This window comes from Castor canadensis, chromosome 1 (assembly GCF_047511655.1).
Source record: "Castor canadensis chromosome 1, mCasCan1.hap1v2, whole genome shotgun sequence".
Classification (NCBI taxonomy): Eukaryota; Metazoa; Chordata; class Mammalia; order Rodentia; family Castoridae; genus Castor; species Castor canadensis.
Genome location: NC_133386.1, coordinates 61,293,857 through 61,315,749, shown reverse-complemented (window position 1 = coordinate 61,315,749; position 21,893 = coordinate 61,293,857). Strand labels below are relative to the sequence as shown.

The 21,893-nt window shown below is 33.6% G+C and overlaps 1 protein-coding gene across 7 annotated transcripts in view; it reads right to left on the bottom strand.

The window, feature by feature from the left end:
- Positions 1-21,893, bottom strand: part of Ascc3 (activating signal cointegrator 1 complex subunit 3) — a 357,473-nt gene that overhangs the window by 318,703 nt on the left and 16,877 nt on the right. For all 7 annotated transcript variants that reach the window (XM_074077814.1, XM_074077822.1, XM_074077820.1 and 4 more), the window contains exon 4: positions 3,727-4,286. In XM_074077814.1, coding sequence (XP_073933915.1) covers positions 3,727-4,286 — 560 coding nt within the window. The remainder of the gene's footprint in view (positions 1-3,726; positions 4,287-21,893) is intronic.

Sequence of the window (21,893 nt, the reverse complement as noted above, 5' to 3'; positions counted from 1 at the left end):
TAGATTTCGCATACTTCTTTTAAGTTATGTGTAAAAATATGTTCCCATGGTTCTGTTAATTTTCTAGAGCAAAAGCACACATCATGATTAGCTAAATATTCTTATTTAGATATCCTTATTTGATAGTCAAGCTTAAAAAGAAATGAAAATTAACTACGCTATCATATGATTACCCTCTTAGTTACCCCTTCCAGGATTAAGTGTGTGATTTAACAGTAAATAGTTTAAAGACCTTGCATCAATTCTTAGCAACAAAAAAAACAGGACACCCAAAGATCAGAAACAGTAGTAAGAATTAATAAATATGACTGTGTTAAAATAGAAAGCTTCTGCACAGGGACAGAAACCATGAACAAAGTACAGTCTATGGAATGGAACAAAATTTTTACCACCTATTTATACAAGGAGAAATTAATATCCAGAATATATAAAGAACTCAAAAAAAACTAAACAACAGAGTAAATAGTCCAATCAATAAATGCGCAAATGAACCGAACATTTTTTTTTTAATAAAGAAGTACAAAATGGCCCAAAAAAAAAAAAAAAGATTGACATCTTCGGCTATCAGGGAAATGCAAATCAAAACTACATTGATATTCTACCTCACCCATCAAAATGCCTATATTCAAGAAAATTAAGAACCAGAAATGTTGGTGAGGATGGGAAGGGATCCTTATGCAATGGTGGTGGAAATATAAATTAGTGCAGTTACTATGGAAATCAGCAGGTAGGTCCCTCAAAAAATTAAAATTAGAGCTTCCATATGATCTAATTACAATACCACTTCTGGGTACACACCCAAAAGAATTAAAGTCAGCTTACCATATACATACCTACACACCCATATGCTCACCGCTACACCATTTACAATAGCCAAATCATGGAATCAGCTTAGGTGACTATCTATAGATGAATGGATTGAAAAAATAATCTGGTATATATACACAATGGAGTTTTATTCAGTCATAAAGAAGAACAAAATTAAGGTTGTTTGCAGCAAAATGGATAGAAAGGGAGATCATGTTAAATAAAATAAGCCAGTTTTGCAAAGGTACGTATCACACGTTTTCTCTCATATGTGGAATTTAGGGGGGAAATGAATAGAAAGGGGGGACTATTAAAGATGGGAAAGGGGAAAAAGGGTAGGAGGGATAAGAAAAGGTAACAGAGGGTGTGAATATGATCAAAGTACATTATATACATAAGAGGAAATGTCATAATGAAATCAATTACTTTGTATAATTAATATATGCTAAAAAGTAAATAACACATAAGATACTGCACACTCAAAACAACACTGGTAAAGACCAACTGTATTGAAAAAATATTTTTCCTATTGAAGCATCACTTCAAAATTATACACAAAACTATAATAGAACTGAAGAAATGGACCAAAAGTATAAGCATAAATATATATTATACTGTAGAACAGTTAATGATTATTCATTTTGATACAAAGATGGTAGGCCAAATACTGAAGGAATGAACCACTTAAAATTCTACTACTCCAGCCACAGACTAAAAGTGAAACAGTCACTTACATCTTAAACTATCTGTTCAACTCTGGTTAAAATATCATTGAGCCAGACCTTACAGACTTCAGAGTAGTTTATAATATACTTTAACAAGGTATAGAAGGCCTTGCCTTATTTGGCTCTTGACTCTTTGCACATGTTTGTCTCTCTTCCCAACCCCCTTGTATCCTGCAGATGTCTAAACAGCACTGTGCTCTTTCTCAAGTCTGAAATATGCTCCCTACTTTACTGGTCCCTTGAAAAAGTTACATCTACTTGTATCTTAAGACCTATCTCAAGCTTAACCTCTTCTACAAATATTTTTCCTACCATACTAATTCCTCTACAGAATCTATGACTCATTCTTTTACGCCTCCATTTAGATAAAGTACTTCTTTGGTATTCAGGTACAGTTACTTGTTGACATGTCTTCTCCCGCTTAACAATTAATCCCCAAAAGCAAGGTTAGAATAGTATTCTTTTATGTCCCTAACTAGCACTGTATCATATAACACAGTAAGCACAGAATAAACACAGGATGCACAAGTTCAATTTGACTTTGCAATGCAATACATTATAGAAAAGTGTGGAAAACTGAAAAATATTCTCCCTCAATGAGGAGATTCAGTTACATACTTAAAATTGTGATAGAAAACTAAGAAATACAAATGGTCACTCTAGATATTCAGAAGTAAAAACAATAGTTTTATGGTTTATTCAGAGTATAAAACTTCCACTAGTTCAGTGCTTGTAAGTTTCAGCATACTATAGTCATAATAGGCTAACTGATACAAATTCAATTATAAAAACTAAATGCCAGTAAAACTCTTCTATGAATCACAATTTTCAAAATACTATTTTTACGATGTTAAAGAAAATTCATTTAATAATGCAGAACAGACCTAATACAAATTAAACAAAATATAAAACATTCAATGTATGTGAGATTGATCATAGAATTAACAATATGACACTTTATTTCCAAAGTAATGTTAATCAGCATAACCAGTAAACTCTGAGTTTACTGATCCAAAAATGTAGGAAGATAGTTTCTTAAACTGATTTAAGATAGTATTCTTTCTGTAATTCTTGACTGATACTTCATATGATGTAAGAACTCTTAATTCCAATAATAATACCAACAACAAAAAAATCACATCTATCAAATGAGTATTTACCATATGCTACTTACATTTATATATGATATCACATTAAATATTCCCATCAATTCTTTATCTTCATATTAGAATCCTCTTGAGATAGCGCAACAAGAAAACTGAGTTTCTGAGAGATCTAATTCACTAATGCCTCACAAGCAATAAATGGAAAGGGAACTAATACCTGATTTCAAAGCTTCTGCTCTTTCCACAGGAGCATGCTGTGGAAAGTATGCTTCCAGTATTAAAATTAGGTTGACATTATTTTAAATTTGGGAAAAACATACAGTGTCAGTATTGAGGGCAAGGCTAAAACCCCCAACATAAACTTTTCATGTGACATTAAAAATAATTCATCACACCGAATAACATAACCAAATTGTGACACAGAAAAGAATTAAAATAATGGCTTCCTTCATGTAACAGGAAAAAATTTAGAAGGATAACAATTTTTTATTGAATAAGGGATCTAAAATGTAATCAATTATTTCTAGATAAACTTATTTCTCAACAGTTATTGTTTCAAACAGAAATAAGTCAAAAAATTTTCTGGATCAGTAAGTCACTTTATACATAAAATTTCTGATATTTTGAAGTTTATATTTTTATCACATAATTCAGAAATATAAAGTGCTGTACAGTGTTAACACTGCCTATACTTTTTCAGAGTAAAAGACCTTCTTGTCAGAAAGGAACAACAGATTTAAATAGGACTGTCCCCATAACTGAAACATGCAGACCTGCCAGTATTGCCCTGTGACTTTTACACTACTCATTCTCGTCAAGTTCTCCTATATTTACATACATGCCTGCTATGTAAAACCACTGGTCTATAAAATTGAGTACTATTGAATATTAAAGAAGTGCTTTCTTTGCTAACTACCTATGTTTAAAAAGGCTATTTTGAGCTATGGATGTAGCTCAGTGGTAACGGTGTGCACTTCATGCTTAATACCCCGGGTTCAATTTCCAGAACATTAACAATTGTTTTTTCAAAAGGCTGTTTCATTAATACAGTTCACATTTACATAAAACTTAAATAACTTCAACTATACCTCATCCTGAAGTTCATCACCACTTTTAACAGAAGCAAGCATATCATACAAGGTACAGCAAAGATCTTCTATTCTTGGTGCTTCGGTCATTTCCTTCAAAGTTGCATTTAAGTACTTCTCAACTTCACACCACAAAAAGGAACCATTTGATTTTTCCACAGGCTTAAGCTCTGGTGTGCTATGCTCCTGAAAATGTTCATTCACAAACTTCTTGTAATCTAGGCTGATAGTTTTCTGGGCTTCACCATTTACTGGCAGTTCATCAAAGTGGTCCAGATCGTGCATGTCAAATGAAAATACTAAATTTTTACCAAAAAATACTCTATCACTACATTCCTTTTCTGACAATTGAACAAAAGCAGTAATTTCATCTTGGCTAAAATGAGAAACAATTCTATTAATGGCATCACAAGCTGCAGTGGCAGACGATGACGGAAAGGGACCAAACATGTGCTTGATAGCCTTTGTCTCCATGTGACCAACAGAGTCCTTCAAGTGAAATGTCATAAAGAGAAATGCAGCACCACTTTCAATTGCTTCTCTCCCATTATCTGGTCCAACTACACAAAGACAAAAGAAACAGTATTAACTCAATTGAATCATGGTTCAAGCTACCATTTTCAAAAAAAAAAAAAAAAACTCACTACAAATTTTTTTAACGTTAAATGCAACTGCCAAAACATGCATAAAGTAATCAATTTAGGAACAGAAAAATCCATTCTCAAATTCCCAAAGAACTCTGATAAATAAACACTATTGGTAGTTATATATAAATACAGAAACAACTTACTAACAACCCTCACCTCTTTCTAAAAGAAATTTGAGGCATTAGCTAAAACTTAAAAACAAATTTTAAAGACTACTTTCATGAGGTAGTTAAATATACCATTACAAGTGCAAAAGAAATCTGAATTATAGACATGGAGATAGAAGGAAACCTTAGCGAGCTACAACTTTCTTCCCAATTTTTACCATAAATCCAGATGGCAAGAAATGAATAATTTACATGTTTATGTAGCTCTCACACAGAAACATTTTAAGACCTACAGGACATATTAAGTTTAAAATAAACTTAGCAACACTATAAAATATAAAAGAAAGCTGCTGTTTTAAAGGGACTAAAAGGAAACTCCTCATCAAAGTAAGAACAGGTAAAGGATCAGCCTCTAATTTCTTTAAGGCATTAATGTCTCCTATCCAATTTTCTCAAATAAAAGAACAGAACCTGTAACTGAGACACAGATTTCAGAGACTATTCTCAAAGCAGAAAAAGAAAAAGAACTTAAATCTTCGAGAGGCCCTTAAATCAATCTGACCTATCTAAATACTGATAAAGTTGGTAATATAATTAACACCACTTATCTTCGTGAAAGCATGGCTCTAATACTATTACTCACAAATCTTGAACAGCTTATCCAGTAAGATCTAAATTACTACACAGCCAGGAAATGACCCCATCATCTTTTTCCAGAGTTACTGTCCACTACACATTTTCTGCTCCAGCCAAAAAGAATTTCTTATCATTAAAAACACCATGTCTGCCAGGCACAGTAGTATCCATACGGCCAACAACTCTGATGGCTGAGGCAGGAGGATCACTTAAACCTAGAAGTTCAAGCCCAGCCAGGGCAACATAAGTAAATCCTATCTCAAAAAATAAAATAAACCAGGCATAGAAGCACATGCCTGCACACTTGTAATCCTAGCACTCAGGAGGCTGTCAGAAGGTTCGGGAATTTGAGGTCAGCCTGTACATAAGAGATTCTGTCTCAAAAACAAGTAATTTTTTAAAGTTGTAATTTTAAACAAAAGTAGCTGCTATTCTATGCCTATTTCCAAATTCTTGTTTATCTTTCCCCAGGATCAACAGCGGTTCAAATTCTACCCTGGTTTCAGATTCCAGCACTCAGCTGCCTCATTTAAGGTGAGCACAATCTTATGCTTACTTTCCTGTTCCGTCACTGTACTCAGCCCCAAATGAGTGGCTCAACAAAGATTAGTTGATTTAAACTAAACCCAGACCTCAATGACACCAGACAAGTATTTTTACACCTCACGATGACCCAGTAAATTTTTACTACATATGTTTTTTGCACACTTGTAGAAGAATAATAGTTTATATGCACATATAAGCAGTTTTACAATGTCCATTCCCAACTTCGGCTTGGCAGAGTGGCTCAAGTGGTAGAGTGCCTGTCTAGCAAGCATGAGGCCCCTGAATTCAAACCTCAGTACCACCAAAAAAAACAAAAAGTACCATTTCCAACTTATCAAGTATAAAGTCCACTTTTTACAATTATAATTTACAATTATAGCTTATAGAACACTACCTGACTACAATTATTCTTCTAGTATTTAGGAAAATGCATGGCAAATTTTCTTATAGAGTGTTTTTAAAGTCATTATCAATAGTGCTTGTGTACATTTCACTTATTACATACATTTTACTTATACCCAGAGATTTAGGTTTTGGATAATTTAGGGACTGTGATAATTCTACAGATAATTTTAAAAGGTGGGTACTACTACTAATTTTAGAGCAAAAATAGATTCACATTTAGAAAGTCATTCTACATCTAACATTGTAAAAAATTTTTGTAAAAATGGCATTATTACTATTTGGCAAATTGGGATTTCCTTATAGAACTAACTAAAAAATTTTCACATTAAGTCATCCCATTTTGTCCTAACAATATCATTTCATAGATGCTAAAAAGGTTCCTCAAGCTTGGAAATTTGAGAACTATTAAGTCATTAAACAAGATTCCTACCAGTCTTCTAATTCCCAGTTGTTGTTTTTTCACTACTACACACTGATTCAATGTAAATTCCTCAGTAGATTTCTCTCCCCTTCTTGTTTACTAAATAAATTTTAGAAATAAATCACTTTACGAAATAAAGTAATAAATTACTAAAAGTGCAATTAATACCAAGAATTCATAAATGTTCCCATTAAAAAAAACTATACTAACCAGCAGAAAAATAAGTTCTGGGTCCATTTTTTTAAAAGAGAAAATAACTGTAGACTCAAAGATTAGACTTTTCTAGAATTTCAGATTTTTAATGAGCATCGACTTAGATCCATAAAATTTCAAAAATAACAGCTATTTTAAAATTTTTTATGTTTGTTGTGCTATGATACCTCATAAATGCTAACGCATTAGCCTAAAAAGCAACTCTCTTGCACAGCCTACTCAACCAGACGTCTGTTAGGCTGTAAAACCGTATTCACTTCACATAGCGGTTTCGTGCTATTCTGGGGCTCCAAGTTTTGAGAACCCTGACTAGCAGCATTTGTTGCCACGAATAGCTGGCCACCAGATACAGACGACCGACTGCACCATGACAGCAGCAAACATCCCCAGGGCCCTGCTCCGCTGCACACAGACCAGCAAGGCAAGTACACTGGGGGGGGGGGGGGGGGAGGTGTCCCCCTACCTACAATGCACGCACGCGCGGAGCCCGCGTTCTGGTACCCAGTCCACACGTGATGACGTCAGGGGCCACGATTAGCTCCAAGCGGAGTGCTAGGACTGCCCGGATGACAGCGCGGCTCCGGACTGGAGCAGAGGAAGGAGACCCAGTATGGCGGCAAAGGAGCTGCCCTAATTTGCTGAGGTGGGGCACCCAGGAAGGCGGCGCTCAGTGACCGAAATGCTTGAAAAGTGTAAGACACATAAAACCCTGAAGAAAATATACGCTGCCAAACTTGACAAAACTCTAGGAGGCCCCACCGTCCCTCAATAAAAATGGAAGGGGAACCTGTGTGCTTCGCTATTAACCAGGTGACACACCACGCAAAAGACCACTAGGAAGAAGTGGTCTTTTCCACCTGCGGTGGAAAGCCGCAGGTGCTGCGCTCCAGGGCACAAACTTGCAGTTGGTCACGCCATTGTCTCCTTTAGCCACAGCCACGAAAGAACATGTTACACCACCTGTGAGACTCGTTCCCAAATTAGCTTTTACATTCCCCCTCATATTCTACATATAACTTAGTAACCAATCTTTTAAATTGTTAGGCTGACAATTTCTTTTTCCGTAGGGGGGATTCAACCTCAGGCCATATGCATGCTAGGCAAGAGCTCTACTGCTGCCACCCCATGATTTATTGGGTTGAACCCAGGGCCACCTGCAAACAATCTATCACTTGCGCCACGCCAGCCATTTTTGCTTCAGTTATTTTTCTGGTAAATTCTCCTTTTCCTGCTTTATGCCTCGACCGGAGTTACACCACGATTCTCCTACCTATGCGAGAGGTTCCTGGTCCCCTTTTTTAATTTTTATTTTTAAGCAGGGTTTCATTAAGTTGCTCAGATTTGCTTCGCACTCGTTACACAGTCCAGAGGGGCCTTGAACTTGCAATGAGCCTCCCAAGTAGTTGGGATTACAGATCAGTACGAATAGGTCCAGCCTGATGATCTTTACTTAACATTTATATGCAGTTCTTCAAGCTTCAATATATTATTAAGCATCCGATATGTGGATACAATATACACTTTCTCTTTAGTGATGCTCAAAATAAGTTTTATTATAGAAAGCTTTTATATAAGTCTAATTCATACTTATATGTTTGCTGGGTGGTTACTTAGGAAGTCAAGTTGTAATTTGATTAAGGATTTTATAATAGTAGAAATGATAATATAGTAGCTGGATGCTGCCTTAATGTTGTAACATGAGTATTCACATTTTTAAATGAATTACACATAAAATTAAATGGCTATTTTTAAAACAGAGAAGTACTTTTGATTAATTTTAATCCCTCGCTCTACTATGCTTTTTCTGTAGCAAATATGTTTCTGTTTGCTTTCCTATACTTATTCCTTCACTCTAATCAAGTTTCTATATAAATGTAGCAGTAATCTTAACATTCAAGTAACTCAAATGACAACACTGAACATTTCTTGAACACTTTCCTTATTTAATGGCAAGGTATTGCCAGAGGTACTTTGGTGCACAGAATTACAACATACTGTAAAATAAATGAAGTTTATTATATTAAGTTACATTACTTAGGTAATTTTAAAATTATGTCACATGCCACAGAAAGCCACATAGTAAAGCTTACCATTATATCAAACATTTATTGGATAATTTGGTGATCATTCAAAAGGTACTCTACTGTTCCAACTCCCAGCCCCAAAAAATAAATACAACTGGCTTGCTCTTGTTGTAGTCTTAGTGTATTACTTAATCTTTTTTGTATGAGTATCTCTGTAAAATGAGGAAAGTACTAATAAGATCCACAAAACAGTTTTACATATCAGTTTAAAAATTTACACTAGTGATCACTGGAGGTAAGCATGTAGAGATAACTATGGAGAAAAGGTATGGTATATGTTCAACTTGAATCACCATCTTTATATTTTATCTTATGTAATGTACTTTGTTATATATTATCCTAGAAAAGATGTTGGTTTGAATATTTTACATATTCTTAAAAGAAAAATCATGATTATCAAATAAAAAAAACAGGTAGCTAATATCAACTCATGTATAACATGTTTATAACAGTCACCTTGCTTATCTTGCTTGTATTTTTGACAAGTATAATAAACTTAAACAATGCAGAATTATGATATTTTGATTTTCACAGTCACAGATCAAGTGTCAGGGAGTAAAACTGACACTTGAAATTTACACATAACATGAAAAACAAAAGAAATTTGGTTGTTTGAATATTTCATTATTAAAATATAAGTATAAAGGATAATTGTAAAATATTTTCTACAGGATAATGAAGATTTAAATGGTTAGAGAACAATTTGTTGACAAGTTCTAAACTGAATTCTTATCAATTAAGGATGCAAGTACTTGATGGATATTTTTATTTAATTAAAACTTTTCTACTTACATTTTTTTGGGTGGCACTGGGGTTTGAACTCAGGGCCTCATGCTTGCTAGGCAGGAGCTCTTACCACCTGAGCCATTCTGCTAGCCCTTGTACATATTCTTTTTTAAAACTTTTCAATTATTGGGATACCTAGTACCAATTTGCAATTATTTAATTTTGATATTTTGTAATCAAAGGAAAATATAGATGTAAATTGTGATGAAGATGATTTAAGGTTGTAGCCATCACTCAGCTCTTCAATTTGAAAAAAATTGTTTTATAACTTACAGTAATAGATTACCAGTTATATCATTTTATACTGTAAGGCTCTACATAAAGCTTATGAGTTATTTTAATATTTTAAACTTTTAAGGCTTATAATGGGAGAGCACCAGTTAGGCAGGTAAATTGAGTTCTAATCAGTCCATGACAATAAAAATTTTTAGCAACACTATTTCACTTATTTTTACTTTTTCTTAGTATTCTGGGAAGTACTTTACAGTTTGGTATTCATTTTACATCTCATTTGCTCTCAACATAACTGTTATGAAGGCAGGGCAAATATTTACTATTAATAAAAAGTATTCCAGTGACCTTCTCTGTGCATCTCTTTAAATATGTTGCAGTTAAAGTACAAGTTATGTAGAACTAGTTTAGGTTATCTTTTTCAATGTTTTAGGGAAACATTTTTAATGTTTTAGGGAAAGAACTTAGTCACGTGATTAAGTTTCTAAACTAGCCTTCTGAAAAGCTTAAGAGTTCTGAAGTTTCATACAAACATTTTTCCAATTGAGTATTTAGTATATATATATATTTTAAAGCATCATCTTGTAGACAAAATTAAATTTCTTAAAATTCTGATTCTTCTTGTTTACAATGGTATGAAGCATATAGAAAACACATGGAGAACTGCATATCCAAGGAGACTTCCTTGCCCTTGATACCACATCACTGGGCACCTATGTCTGTAACACTAACCTAAACAAAACAGGTTTAGTGATATCAATTAGCTACCCAATAGGAACTGACAAAACTTAATTTAAACCCACATGCATTAACTGATAACATGAAATTAACACAAGCTATAGGAAAATAATGTTATGAAAATCTGAAGCTGAAAACCAAATACAGTACAAAAATATAGTAATAAATATTATAAACAAAATACTAGCTTACTATACCCAGCCATATATCTAAAAATAAGTTAAAATCAAGTATCATAATTTATTCTGGGGATCCAAAGATGGTTCAAGTATCAGAAAGCTAGAAACAATAATCTAGTCTCAACATAATCAACATAGTCTGCTTTCAAAAACTGGGTTGGAGGCATAGCTTAAGTGTTAAGAGTACTTGCCTAGCAAGTGTGAGGACTTGGAATCAACCCCCAGTACTGAAAAAAAGAAAAGAATAAACAATAAGAAACAGATATGATACCTACAAGTGAGTGAAGCAGAATCTGATGAGTAAAATAGGAAAGGAAAGTGAAGAAAGGCCACTCATTATCAGAGATTTGGAGCTAAAATCATCAAGCTGCTGAACATTACACATTATGTCAGATAAAACTAAACCACGTGGTCTCTTTGTCATGACAGTTTTGGCATTTGGAGTGAATATGTTCCTAATACATTTACTTATGTATAAATATGTAATAAAAATTAAATAGGCATGAAAATGATATTCATTTACTTATTGTATTTATGATATTGGTTATCAAGGACTGAGCAGGGTTCACAGCCCTGACCATATAGCAAATGTTAAGCTAAATGGTGAATACAATGTCTATGTCCTTATTTTTATCACTCTAAAATATTTCACTAAAATTTTAATACAAAAAAGCATAGTAATTCTTATTTTTATTGAATATAATAAGAATACATACAATATACATAAAGTTCAAAGAATTATCACAAGATGAATACACCTATATATGTGGTTACCTACTTCCAGAAACAGAACATTATCACTGCTTTCCCTCCAACCCCTGTAAAAAATAAACTTTAATTCCAGCTGGTCACTACCCCTTTCATCAAAAGTAGCAACTATCCTGACTTCTAAAACCAAAGATTAGTCATACCTAGTTCTCAATTTCACATACACAGAACCATACTATTCGTTCGATTGTGTGACAGCTTTGTCAACATTGTAAGATTCATTTACAATGGTGTATATATATAGCTGAAGTACTTAAGATTGCCTTACATACTACAATCTATGCCACTCATAGTGAATTACTTCCACAATATCACAAATACTGTTGCCATGAATGTACATGTCTTTTCAGCATATATGTACAAGCATTTTTATTAGGTATTTTTGTAGCAAGGTTTAAAATTTCATTTGTTCAACAACTATAGATACTGTTGAATCAAGTTATTCAAAGCAGTTGTACCAACTTCAACTCTTTAACAATGAATGACAACAATTCTTATCTACATTATTTGCGTGTAGTGGAAGGAGGTACTGAAGTTTGAATTCAGGGCCTCATGCTGGCTAGGCATACATGCAGCTTTTTTTTTTTTTTTTTTTTCTGCTTTAGTTTATTTTCAGATAGGCCTCTCATTTTTCCTCAGACCATAATCCTCCTATATCTACCTCCCAAGCAGACAGAATTGCAGGCATGCTTCTACATACCAGGCTTGATTTTTGAGACAGGGTCTTACTAACTTTTTTTGACCCCGGCTGGCTTAAACTGTGACCCTCCTATCATGCTTCCAGAGTAGCTGAGATTACAGGTGTAGCTACCACATTTGGCCCCATTTCATATTCTTGATCCTAACCAACATTTTGCATTTGAGTCTTCTTAATTTTAGCCATAACAAGCATGTGGTGGCTTCTCACTGATTACCAGGGGGATTGAGCACTTTGACAAGTTCATTGGCCATTCAGTTGTCTTCTGTGACATGCTTTGTTCAAGGGTCTTACTCATTTTTTCACAGGATTATTTTTTTAAATTGGTTTGTAAGAGTTCTAATCTGGATACAACCTCTCTTCTAAGCTAAAAAAGTTTTAACATAAAGGTTCCCATCATAATAAATGATACTTTATGAAATTTTCTTCTCTCGAGGTATTCAGCCTTTGAATTTTTTCTATTCTAACTTACCTTGCCATCTTTCCCCTATGTACTTCTATCACATTTCCCATCTGTAGTTACAGTGACAAGATTCTTCCTTCCCCCTTAGTAGTATAGAAAATTTCTTCCTATGTGAGGATGGTTACCACTAAAAATTTTAAATACACCTTATAACTTGGGCAACATTCAGGTAATAACATTTTTTTCCACTTATCCCCAAATCTCTACCCCCCCCGGGTAGAGATGTGGTTTCATTTTCCAGTTTTACTTATTAAAAGTCTGGGTGTGTTTTGCTGGGAGGAAAGCACCCTAGTATAATCTCCACTAAATCTTTCGAAGAGGATACACAAATATAAATTTCCTGAACTCTTTAATATCAAAAAATATCTTTGTCTTACCCTAAAATCAAATGTCAATTTGGTTGGATACAGGATTCTAAATTAAAGGCCTTCCTCTGGCCTTTATGAACTTGTATGACTGCTAGCAACTACAATGCTCAATGAGAAGTCTGGCATCATTCTGATTCCTGTTCCTCTGCAGGTTATTTCATTCCTCTCTCTGGAAGCCTTTATGATTTTCTGTACATCATTTGAACACCAAGATTTTACTAAAATGTGTCTAAGAGTGAGTCTATGTTCATCAACCATACTGGGTATTTGGTTGACACCGACAATCTCAAGCCCTGAATCCTTCTTCAACTGTGAAAACTTTTCAGTTATTTCCTTGATTACATCTCTTCTTGATTCTCTTTCTATTTTCCTCTGGAATTCCCATCAAATGGGTCTATCCTTTCTCCTTGCCTTCCTTTATTAATTAGCTGTTTGACCATTTGCACCTATCCTTGAATTCTTGCATTTGATCATCTAACCTGTTCATCTTTCCTCAAGTACACTCACTGAGCTACACAAATCATCTATTGAACTTTTAATTACCAACGCATCTGGATGTGATAATTTTTTACATTCCCAACATCCTCTAGTATCTCTCTGATTATACTGATCACACTTCTGAAGTTTTCTTGTTTCCTTAAGTTTTTCTTTGGATGTTAGCTCTTCTATTTGCAGTCTTTTGTCTCTATTTTCCTTTAAAACAGAGTGATTTCTGATGGAACACTCAGATTTGTATGTAAAATTCTAGTAATTTTGAGACAGAGATCAGACAAGGTATTCTAATTTCTTGACTTTAGGGCAGGGATGTTTCCTCTTCCTCCTGGGTTTTGTTTACCACCTGACACTTCACCAACTTTTTCTTCTCAGAGTCCCAAACCAAGTAACTAAAAGCAATTTAAATCCATATAAGGTCTCTCTTTTGTTAGTTTGAATGGTAGTCTTTACCTTTCCCACTTCTCTTCATCCCGACTCAGAATCCACAACCAAATCAATTAAAGTAATCTCTAAATCATCCTTAGTAATATCCTCAGTTCTCAGCTTTCTATCTACCACAGTTAAGACCCTGAAAGGCTGAATCCTGTTCTTCACATACTACTGAGATCTCTTCTTCCTCCCATGAGGTCTCGTCTCTCTTCCTCTTCCTCCATTCCTGAATCTACTTATCCTCTTCTTTCACCTCTGAAGTTTCTTCTCCCTTCTCTTCCACCATGTGAGGTCTCTTCTCCCTCCTCTATCCCTGAGACCTTTTCTCCCTTTTCTTCTTCCATCTCTGAGGTTTCTTTTCCCTCCTCATATACCCCTGCAGTCTCTTTTCCCCTCTAATCTGTAGGTTTCTTTTTTTTTTTCCATTCTGGAGACTCTTTCTCCTGACAGGTCTCTAAATTCTTCACCTTTAGCCTAGCAACTTTTACTTCTTAGGAATAGGAAGTTCAAGTCATCACTTGCAATTTCTAAAGCTTCATGCTTTGAGTCTACTAGAGTTTTACCCATATTTTTAAATCCCTAATCTTCCCCCCATTCTGAGATTTGTTTTGTTTTTTTTTTTTCATTCTGTTGGGAGTATATTGCTCACTAATTCTTTCATTAAAGATTTTTAGCTAGGATTTGAAGATTTCATCACATCCAGTGATGCTGTTGAAAAACTGGCAGCAGCCCAAGTATGGCTACTTCATCTATCAGTATCTTTTTCTTCTCTGGAGACTTTTAGAATCTTCTCTTTATTCTTAAACTTTTGAAGGTTTTTTTTCTTTCCCAATTCTTTCATTAATTCATCTTCCTTATACTTTTGGAACATCCAAAAAATACTGAAATTTCTACATCTGTCCTCTGTAATGAATAAGGATTCTTCCATACTTTCCTTGACCTTGTAATTTTGTGATCTGTTCAGCGACAATCTCTCATTTTTACTATGGTACTCTTTAGCTTTGCCTAGTTTGCTATCTAGCGCACTTTTTTTTCTTTTAAAGGTTAAGTTTCTACTTTGCTCATCTATTTTAAAGATTTCCCCTTCTGTTTTCTCTTCCAGTTCTGTTTGCTGTGAGGGTAAATCTTTTACTTCTTGCCACTCTTTCCCCCAACGGGAGTTCAAATTTTTCACATTAGGTATTGTAATGTCTAACATTTTCTTTACATCATTTTTAAGGGTTTTCCTCATGTCTTCTAACAGAAGGTCTTGCCCTCCTCTCAAAACATTAAATTCTTTATAACTGCTGACAGGTCTCTGTATTTCAAACCCAGTATTGAGATTATCTCCCTTATCCATTTCTATTAACTTCTTTCTCTCAGTATAAGTGATTTTTTTTCCTGTTCCTTCACAAGTGTAACTATTTTTTATTGGACAGTTGTAGACATGTCAACAATGTGCTTTGTTTTCTCTTCTTGAACAGTAATTTGTGTTCTTAGATACTGGTTAGATTCCAGAAATTCAGAATCTCAAAAAATAAGTTACTGGGAAAGACTGAGTCCACTCTGGAGGATGAGACAAAGCTCTCTTTTTGATTATGTAACTGAAAGCTTTATCTTCCCATTCTCTGGCTTATCTTTTTTCTCTTAATGAATAAAAAGTATTCATTTCAATGATTGGTAATTGACCAATCATTCCCTTTATGATTATGCCTTTTGTTTTCTGTTTAATAAATTTTATCATATACCAAGATCATGAAGATATTCTACATTATCTTTTAGAATATTTGTTTTGTTCCATATGTGCTTAGAAATTTGTACAGTAAATTTTCCTATGTATACTCAGTTGACCCAGCACTGAAAAACAGCTTTGTCTCACAATTCCATAGCTTTCATCATAAATCAAAGTCCTAATATCTGCAGGCTAGTTTCTAGACTCTATCTCCTTGATCTAGCTATCTATTTTTGGACAAACACCACAGTCTAAATTGCTCACCATGTTAAGTTTTAATATCCAGGTGAGTAAGCTTTCCCTCTTTATTTCGAAGATGAATGAACTACTCTTTGCTTTTAAGTTTCCATGACTGCTTCCAGATTATCTTATCAATTTCCAAAAAACATACCCTCAAAAACCTCCTGAGACTGTGACTGGGATAACAATGAATATGTACATCAATTTGAGTAAAAACAGTATCTTTATAATAGTGAATTTTCCAATCCTTGGCAAATCTTTTCATTACTTAAGTCTTCTTTAATTTTTCTCAATAGTATTGTATTTCTGCAGAAGAAAGTCTGGTTCATCTGTTGTTAAATTTACTCCTAGGTCTTTGATGATTTTGATGCTCTTATAAATGTGAAGTGAAATAAACTTTATCAAAATTTATTAATGTAAATAAAAACAAATTTAAAATTTTAATTTGCTACTGGTAAATAAAAAAAAATTGACTTTTATTTTGATCTTGCTAAATTACAAAAGCCTGCCTTATTCATGGGTTTACTACATTGGTTCTGACCAAGCATGGTCAAAAAATAATAAATCCTAAAAATCAAAACCAAAAATTTTAAATACATATACACATTATACAGCTCAACTGATGCAGAGAAGCTATCAGTCAGTCCCATGTTACTGTTGGTTATGTTTAGATTGTAGTATGATCTGCTGAGTGTCTCCCTGTCATTAATTTGATGAAAATATGCCTCCCAAAAAAAAAGCAAAGTAAAAAACAGGGTAACCTCCCAAGCCAAAAAGGGCATTCAATATATTTAACTTACATGATAAGGTAAAAACTTGATCTGCTGAAAAGTGGTACATATTTTGTGAAACTGAGTGGTATTTTGAGAAAAATAATTCAAGAATCCACAATACAGTACTAAACTCTATGCATCCTAAGCATTTGTGGTTTGTCCTCAATGGTACTCTCCTAGAAACAATACACTGCAGATATCAAGGGTCTACTGTAATTTCTACAAACACAAGTCAAGTGAGTAATAATGGCAATTTTAATTTTCAATCTTTATATCCTTATGTTTTCTTTGGCATATCATATTAGCAAGAATTTTTAGTGCTTGTGAAGCAGAAGTGGTGACTGACATTCTTGACCTATTCCCTGTCTCAGAAGAGCAGTCTTTAAAATTAATTGACACACAATAATTTATTTATAGTATGATAACTAGATACAGGTATACATGATCATTGTAATTAGCATTTTCATATCTTTAGAATTTATTTGTTTGTATAAGGAGTCTATGAACTCCTCTCCTCTAATTCTTTATAAAATATATAAGTTGTTGTAAACCAACCAGAGTTTACAACAACTGTGCTATAGAACACTTCTCACTATATTTTGGTACACAATATCCAGTCTTCCTCTACCTCCACTTTTCCCTACCCTTCCTAGATTCTAGAAATAATTATTATTCTTATTATCATACCATTAAGCATGACACTGCTCTATTTTTTTTACTGATAATCTTTTATCAGATTAAGGAACTCCCCTGCTATTCCTAGCTTGTGAAGAATTTTTATCATAAATAGATGTTAAATAATCATAAAATTTTTTTTCATCTATTGGATAATCATATGATTTTAAGCCTTTTTTAACTTTATCACAAATCACAATTTCCCCAGTTATTGATCCACTAATAGTTAACATTTTATGGATTCACAGGCACTTACAAGCTCTCTCATGATCATATACACATGTCATGTGTATTTTATTTGATAATATATTGCAGTCTTCACTACATTTCACTATAAGTCCTAAAAATGCATCACCTGAGATTTAGGATTGGTTCTTAACTTGGTCACACCATCATTATCACATCTAGAACCTAATGTAATGTTAACCCACAATCATGAACCACCTTTAATCTATAAAGTACCCTATCAGTTTAAAAGATTATATGACATTTCCCAGTAAAGCCACTAAGGCAAGAGAACTCTCTGTTCTTAAGTTTTTTGATTAGATTTAATTTGGGTTTATTTGTTTGTTTGTTTTTGGTGGTACTAGATTTTGAACTAAGGGCATCATGCTCGCCAGGCAGGTACTCTACCACTTGAGCACACTCCCTAGTCCTGAAGCTCCTTAATGGATGAATACTCAGATTTTGTATTTACCCTTTTGTCCATTTTAGCCATTTTCGTCATCATAGTCCTTTGAATCTGTGAAACTCTGATCATCTTCTCCTCCCTCTCTCTTCTGGAAAAAGTAACCCAAATGCCAGTATCATGTTTTCTGGGTTTGAATCTCTTACTGAGTTTCAAATCATTTCAGAAATCTGGTATTATTTGTACATTATAGAGAAAGACTAGGATATGGGCATCAAGAATGGTCTGTAAGTTGTGCCACATGATCTAATGATTTGATCCAATGTTGTTCCATATCAAGACTCCACCAGAAGTGAAGTTGTTTCTTTCACTATTCAAATTGTGAATTATTGTGTTTTGCCACACAAAGACCTATCTACTTTGTGTTCCTTAATTCCTAACCTCTAGTTTATTTGGGTTTTGATATTTCTGTGCATCTTACCTTTTTAAGAAAAGTATCATTCAGAAGACAGGTTGGCCAGGAGTGGCTTTGCAAACTGTAGTTTAGGTGAATCCATTATGGTTTGTAGGTTATCAAAAAGTAAGATTTTACTATTAAAAAAACCTAGGAATCAAAACCTTGGATGGAAAGCAGTTTAAAAAGTGATGACTTAGAAAGGAAATATAAAATGATATTAGCAGGATTTGGCCATTCTATGAAAGACATTTGCAATTATAAAGGCATGTTGTTTATGGTATATGGCAGGTGGCATTTTAGAAAACTTGTGAAAAATAGTTATTTTGGAAATTGTAGATTCAATTAACAGTTTAGAGTTTGTTACAAACTATAAAATGGTAGACAAGGTAATTAGGAACAACTTTCTACTGAGAATAATTAAGAAAACTATAAAAAAGTATAATTATTTTGCACTAGAGAACTACTAAAGCAATGAAGAAATACGGGATTACAATCTGGAAGCATAAACAAACCCAATACAAATAACCTTGTAATACTTTATAAATAAACTATGCTTTAGTATTAAGATAATATTGTGGTAAAAACAAATTATGGGAATAGCAATCAATGTATTACATGATGTGTTTTACGGATTGCTACTTTGAATCTTAACCTCTTTTTGATTTCTATAATCCCTATATCATGGAGGTATTTCACAGTTCACCAGGGAAGAGAAAGAAGCAAACAATTATCAAATAATGGGAAAAGTACCATAAAAAATAAGGAACAGGTAATAGTCTAATGAAGCATTGTCACTAAAATAAGAAAGAAATCATAGAGACCAAGAATGAATGAAATCTGTGCCATTTCTTCAGCGATTAGAAGCATCCACTAGGTGAACGCAACAGAAAAAATATTTTAACACCTAAAAAAGAGAAACACAGTATGCACTGATCAGGAAGTTAAAACAGAAAGCACTGCCTGTATTGGAGGACACAGATAAGAAAGTAAATTGTGTCAGTTCATAAAGGGGATTATCTTATGTGACATTATAAGGAATTGTGTCTAAAGGATAAGGTGGAATAAAAGTGAGCTTTGCTGCTTATAAAGATCAGTCTAGTGACAGTGAAGAAGTTGGAGGAGAAAGGAAGGCTGAAACAATAAACTACTGCAGCAATTCAGATATGAGATGAAAACCTTGAAACAGCAATGGAACAAATATAAGGGGAGTGAATTCAAGACTAGTGAAAAGTACACTTGATACAACATGATCTCTGACTACAATAAAAGGAAAGGTAGGAATCTAGGATATCTATTATGTTTTTCTTTCAGAACATGGATCTAGACTTACATAAGCCACATACCAACCACAGGACTCACATAATCATCGTGAGCGCTGTTTGTTCATATACAAAATGAAAGGGTTCCCTCTTGTTTCTTCCAGCTTAAGATAACTATTACTCTAATTAATCTACACAGCATTAAACAAGTGTCTAATACTACATAATACTCAAATACAATTGATCCATTTCCTTTTTTCTCTTGCTTTACCTTTTTAATAGTTATGCCAAAAGTATATGCACTGAAAGAGGAAATACCCATCATACTCATGCTTTCAAAACTCCTAGTTTTAATTACATCTCTAGTACAAGCAGCATTTTCACTTAGAAAGATGCCTAACTACTAATCAACTATTAGTTTCATTAAATCAAATAGTTATTCAACTTAAACAGAACATTAAAAAGTAAATGTAATGGAGTATTTCCCTAAATTCATTACCAAGATTTTACGTGTCCCAGAAATACTCTTTTATAATATTATATGTCAAGCTATCAATCCTTAAAACACACCAGTTGGTTTATTAGTCTTTAAGTATGAATCAGCTATTGTACCAACAAGATTATATTTAATGACTGGAATGTTAAAAACTGTTCTTTGACTCTGGGGAAGCAGCCTAAGTGGTAACTTGTTTTTAATCTAACACATAATTTACATAAAGAATTAACTTAGTCATGGTACTAAATAAGCTCAACATTTCATTACTATCTTTGCTATGTACGCTGAAGCATTTTTATAATGGAACTAAAGAACAGGAAAAAAAGATTGTACAGTTTTTGAAAAGTACTTTTGCCGGACAGTGGTGGCCCCAACATCTTACAAATGAAGATAGCATAGACCAAAAGGGTTTTTAAGATCAAGTCAAAGTATACCAGGATTTTCCATTTTCACTACTATTTTTTAAAAATCAACTTTTCCCTACATTCTTAAAATATGAAGTGTGTTTTCTATGCCAAATGCTATCACAAATCTCATCAAAGTGTACTTACTCCATTTCCCCTAGGCGCAAACTAAATTTTTACCAATGTTCTTGAACTTTTGAAAAGTTTTTAGAGGTTAAAGATTTAATGATCATAAATAACTCTCCTAGTCTGAGATATAACAGAAACACCCACGAAAGTTAGTGTAAAGAAGAAAATTACCAACTGGTATATAATAAGATAAGGGATCTTAGCTTTTCCTCCACCAAATAATCACCTGAGAAAACTTTTCCGCTTATTTGACATATGAATGTTCATTATGATTTTGAAATACACAAGACTCTTCTAAGCATTAAGGATGAAGTGTGAACAAGAAAAAAAATCCTATTATGAAATATACATGTTAGTGGCAATAAACAAGCAAAATATCAGATAATGATAAATGTTATGGAGAAAATGCTTTGAAAGGTTCTAAGAAAAAGAGCATCTAGGTTACAAGTTAAGACTGAATGGTCAACAAAGGCTTCACTAGGGAAATAATATTTTAGCTGAGTTTGGAATGATAAGAAAGGATCTAAGCTCGACATGGTAAAGCACACCTACAATCCCAACTACTCAAGAAGCAGAGAAATAAAGATCAAGAGTTCAAAGCCAACCTGGGCAACCTAATCTGGAAAACAAAATACAAATAAAAGAGCTGAAGCCTTGGGTTCAATTCACAGTAAGACCAAAAAAAAAAAAAAGGAAAAAGAAAAACAAAAAAGAATCTATATGCACTAAGATTAGGACAGAAGGCCATTCACAGCACAAGAAGCAGCTTATGTGCAAAATCTCCTTAACAGAATGTAGTATGCTGGATTTGAGGAAGTAAGAGAAAGCCATGTGTCTGAAGCACAATTGCTGAAAGCAAGGATGAATGTGAGGCTCAGAGAAAGGTGGAAGTCAAAGTACACAGGGACAGAGAATGAGCTTGGACTTTCTGTAGGTATAAACCTGCTGGATTTGAAAAAGTTATAATGACAGCAGTCTTAATTATGCCTTTTAGCTATCAAGAATTTGGAGTAACAGGTTGAATTTCAACACACAAACTGAGACATTCTGCCAGACAATAATCTGTTTTGTTTCACTTTGTTTTGTTCTAAACCTTGAGAAAATAAACCTACATTAAGTATGCAGTATTACAATTGCAAATTATAATTTTCTCTTCAAATATAATCAATTAATGAGATTATT